The sequence below is a fragment of the Aquarana catesbeiana genome, linkage group LG11, assembly GCF_042186555.1.
Source record: "Aquarana catesbeiana isolate 2022-GZ linkage group LG11, ASM4218655v1, whole genome shotgun sequence".
Taxonomy (NCBI): Eukaryota; Metazoa; Chordata; class Amphibia; order Anura; family Ranidae; genus Aquarana; species Aquarana catesbeiana.
This window is the reverse complement of record NC_133334.1, coordinates 252,972,432-252,976,372: the sequence shown is the minus strand read 5'-3', so window position 1 is coordinate 252,976,372 and position 3,941 is coordinate 252,972,432. Positions and strand designations below refer to the sequence as shown.

The 3,941-nt window shown below is 52.3% G+C and overlaps 1 protein-coding gene across 1 annotated transcript in view; it reads left to right on the top strand.

Moving 5' to 3' along the window:
• Nucleotides 1–3,941, top strand: part of MMP15 (matrix metallopeptidase 15) — a gene marked incomplete in the record, with an annotated part of 11,063 nt that extends 7,122 nt beyond the window's left edge. The window contains 2 exon segments of the mRNA XM_073605628.1: nt 673–788; nt 1,561–3,941. Of these exon segments, the coding sequence (XP_073461729.1) occupies nt 673–788; nt 1,561–1,985 (541 nt within the window).

The window sequence follows — 3,941 nt, the reverse complement described above, 5'->3', positions numbered from 1 at the left end:
AGTAGAGGACAGGAAGGTCTCCCCTCCCCCACTGATTATTCCCGGGTCACAAGTTGACAGGAAATTGTATGGAATCTTATAGAGTGATATTTTCCTGATTGCCGTCACTCCCCTATATACATTTTATTGTGTATTGCCAGCACATTCTGCAGCAATGTACAAAGACTACTCCTATGACTCGACTGTGTGGGAAGAAATAGAGTTCTGGTGGGAAATGAATAGAGGACCCCAGTGCTGCAAGGCTACAGTTCTAACCACTTTGCCAACTTGCCGCCCTGCATTCTCCTTTCTGCTCCCCATTCACTAAGTTTCTGTTCTAGCTCTACCCACCTCTGGTCCCTATGGTAGTTCCCCACCCCCCTGTTCCTGCTCCTCCTTCAGCCCCTCTATGAATCCCTGCTCCCTCTCCCTCACCTCTCTGGTCTCTGCTCCCCTTTTGCCCCAAACTGGTCCCTGCTTGCTCCCCTCACCCTCTCTGGTCCCTCCTTGCTACCTTCTTTGGTCCCAGCTTCTGGTATCTGCTTGTGCCACCTCCCGGCATATGCTTCCCCTCTCCTTCTCCAGTCCGTTTGCTCCCTTGCTCCCCTCTCTCTATGGTCCCGCCCCCCCCCCCTTTTTAGTTCCTGTTGTGCTTTGTCCAGCTGTCTCTAATCCTGCATACTCTCTGTCCAGCTACTGGCGCTTCAATGAGGACAGCCGCTCGGTTGATCCAGGTTACCCCAAATCCAATAAAGTTTGGGCCGGTATCCCAGACACTCCGAAGGGCGCCTTCCTGAGCTCCGATACATGTGAGTATAGATGGTGCCCCTCCACAAGAGCTATGTATGGTGTCTGCTGTGGGGGCACTCTGCAATGACGCTTCACAATGCAATTATTTAAATACCAAGTCCCCAGATTTTTATTTTTTTGGGGGGGGGCTGGGTGTTATAGAAGAGGACAGAACAAGGGAGAATGTGAAGAGGGTGTAGAGAGGGTTGGTAGAACACTAAAAGATATAGAGGGGACACACAGTGCAGTTGGGTATGAAGGGATCGCGAAGTGCAGTTGGGTGTGGATGGGGTACAGAGTATGGCTGGGTATTGAGGGAATGGAGAGGGGTGGGCATAGAGGGGGCACAAAACAAGTGTGAGTGGAGGTGTGGAAATCGTGAAGGTCGGAGATAAGTCTGCTCACATAGACCATAACAATCCCCCCCCCCCCCCCCCCCCCCCCCCCGCAGAGTCCATCATTATTGATTCATTCATTGGTCATCTCCATCATTGTCTGTCTGGAGGGACCTTGAGGGAGGACAGTAAAGGGGGAGGAAAGGAGAACGGTGATGGGAGGACATTTGGGGGGGGAAATAGGAGAGCACTGAGGGGGTGATGGGATAGGAGGACAGTGAAGGAGGGGCGGCAATGGAATAGAAGGGCAGATTTTCTCTAGCAGTGGTTAAGCTCTTCCCAATGCCCTGTGCAGCTTTCTTGAGTTAAAGAAGATCTCCTCCAGTGTAATTACGCGGAATAAGGTGAAGCTGTGCGGTGAGGTCTGATTAGATAACGGAGCGTTTCTCTGTTTCAGCATACACCTACTTCTATAAAGGAGCAAAATACTGGAAGTTTGACAATCAGCGTCTGAAGACCGAGCCGGGGTACCCCAAGTCTATCCTGCGAGACTTTATGGGGTGTCAGGAGGAAGTGTACAAGGACCCGGAAACTGCCCCCCGGTGGCCAGACCTGGACCGACCTCCATTTAACCCGGATGGTGAACCAGATGAGGTTGATGAGGACAGGGAGCCAGGGGGCGGGGAGGACACTGGACGAGACGTGGATGTCGTTGTCCACATTGACGAGTACACTCGTGCGGTCAGCGTCGCCATGGTAATTGTGCCGTTACTACTGCTGCTGTGCATCCTGGGACTTATCTATGTCATTGTTCAGATGCACAGGAAGGGCCCTCCCAGGGCACTACGATACTGTAAGCGTTCCCTCCAGGAATGGGTATGACCCTCCCCCACTAACTTCTTTATTTTTCTTTTAACAAACATTTTTTTGTGGTGCTAACCCAGGGAATTGTGGGAGCGGAGTGCACCCCCCCCCCCCCCCCCCCCCTTCCACTCCGAGGGAAGATATGAAGGAATATTGCATCCTCTGACACATAACAATGCCAAAACCTCTGACCTGCTTGTGCCCCATGTGGAGGCTGCGCCCCCTGCTGGTCGCTGTGAATGCTGTAGGGCCGTGGAAGCCACGTTGTGGCAGCTCTGTGAATTGCACTTGATGGTGGAAGGTACACGAATTGCACTCTCTTCCCCGATTCTGCATCCTGAGCACTGTGAGGACGGAAAGAGAATGTTCCTAGAAATCTGCATTTTGCACTGAAAAAAAAAAAAAAAAAAAACCAAACCCCTGAAGTGGCGCCTGGACAGACACCAGAAACACGATAACCTCAGCCACTACGTGCCTGGGGAATAGAATGGAGTCCTTTTGAACCTCCACTGAGCCCTCCTGTGGTCACTGCTGGGCACGTGACGCCTGTTAAGCCATCCATGCTCAGTCCTGGATCACTGGAGAATAGAAAGACCCTTTGACCTTTGCTAAGTCCACTGAAATCATTGCTGGGTCACGGGTGAATAGAATAGGATCCTGTAACCCTCACTGAGCCCTTCTTGGTCAGTGTTGGGTCACAAGAGAATAGAATAAGGTCCTGTAACCCCCACTGAACCCATCAAGGTCAGTGCTGGGCATGTAACCCCAGCTGAGCCATCCATGGTCAGTTATGGATCTCTGGGCATTAGAATTGGGTCCTGTGACCTCCCCATTGAGCCATCCAAGGAACAAGGCTGGGTCCCTGGGGAATTGAATGTGGTCCTGTGGCTTCCGCTGGGTCACTTGGTGATAGAGTAGGGTCCTGTGCCCCAGCTGAGCCCTAAGAGGTTACGGCTGGATGTCTAGGGACTATAAAGGGGTCCTGTGATAACCCCCTCCAAGGTTAGTGCTGGGCATTTGAGCCCTCTGAGGTTGGTGTCAGGTCACTGGGGCAAAGAATTTGAGTCTTTTGACCCCTGCTGAGCTCTCCAAGGTCAGTGCTGGGAATATGACCCCTGCTGAGGTTAGTACCGGATCACTAGGGATCAGAATTGGGGTCTTGTGGTCTCTGCTGAGTCCTCCAAGGTGAGGGCCAGGTCCTTGGTGAATGAAATGGGGTCCTGTGACCCCTACTTAGCCCTCTTAGGTCAGTGCTGGTCACATGACCTCTGCTGAGTCCTCCAAGGCCAGGATTTGGTCTCTGGGGGATAGAATGTGGTCCTGTGACCCCTGCTTAGCCCTTTGAGTTCAGTGCTGGGGACATATCCTCTGCTGAGTCCTTTGAGTCAGGGCCGGGTACCCAGGGGGATAGAATGTGGTCCTAGGACACCTGCGGAGTGCTCACAGGCCAGGGCTCAGTTCCTGAAGGATTGAATGTGGTCCTGTGACCCCTGCTTAGCCCTTTGAGTTCAGTGCTGGGGACATATCCTCTGCTGAGTCCTTTGAGTCAAGGGCCGGGTACCCAGGGGGATAGAATGTGGTCCTAGGACACCTGCGGAGTGCTCACAGGCCAGGGCTCAGTTCCTGAAGGATTGAATGTGGTCCTGTGACCCCCGCTTAGCCCTCCTAGGTCAATGCTTGGCATATGACCACACTGAGGCCAGGGCCATGTCCCCGGGGATTGAATGTTGTCCTGTGACCTCTGCTTAGTCAGTGCTCAGCACGTGACCCAGGGCTGGGGCCCCGGGAGGTAGAATGGGGTCCTGTGTCTTCTGGTTTCTGTGGCAGGCTCCATTGTTCCTGTGGAGTTTTACTTTATTAGGAAGGGAAAAGGCCGATAAGTTATAGAAATCTGAATGTCTCGGTCCTGTGCGATTTTCTTCACGCAAATGATTTTTTTTTTTTTTTTTTAATTAAATATTTTTTTTAACAGTG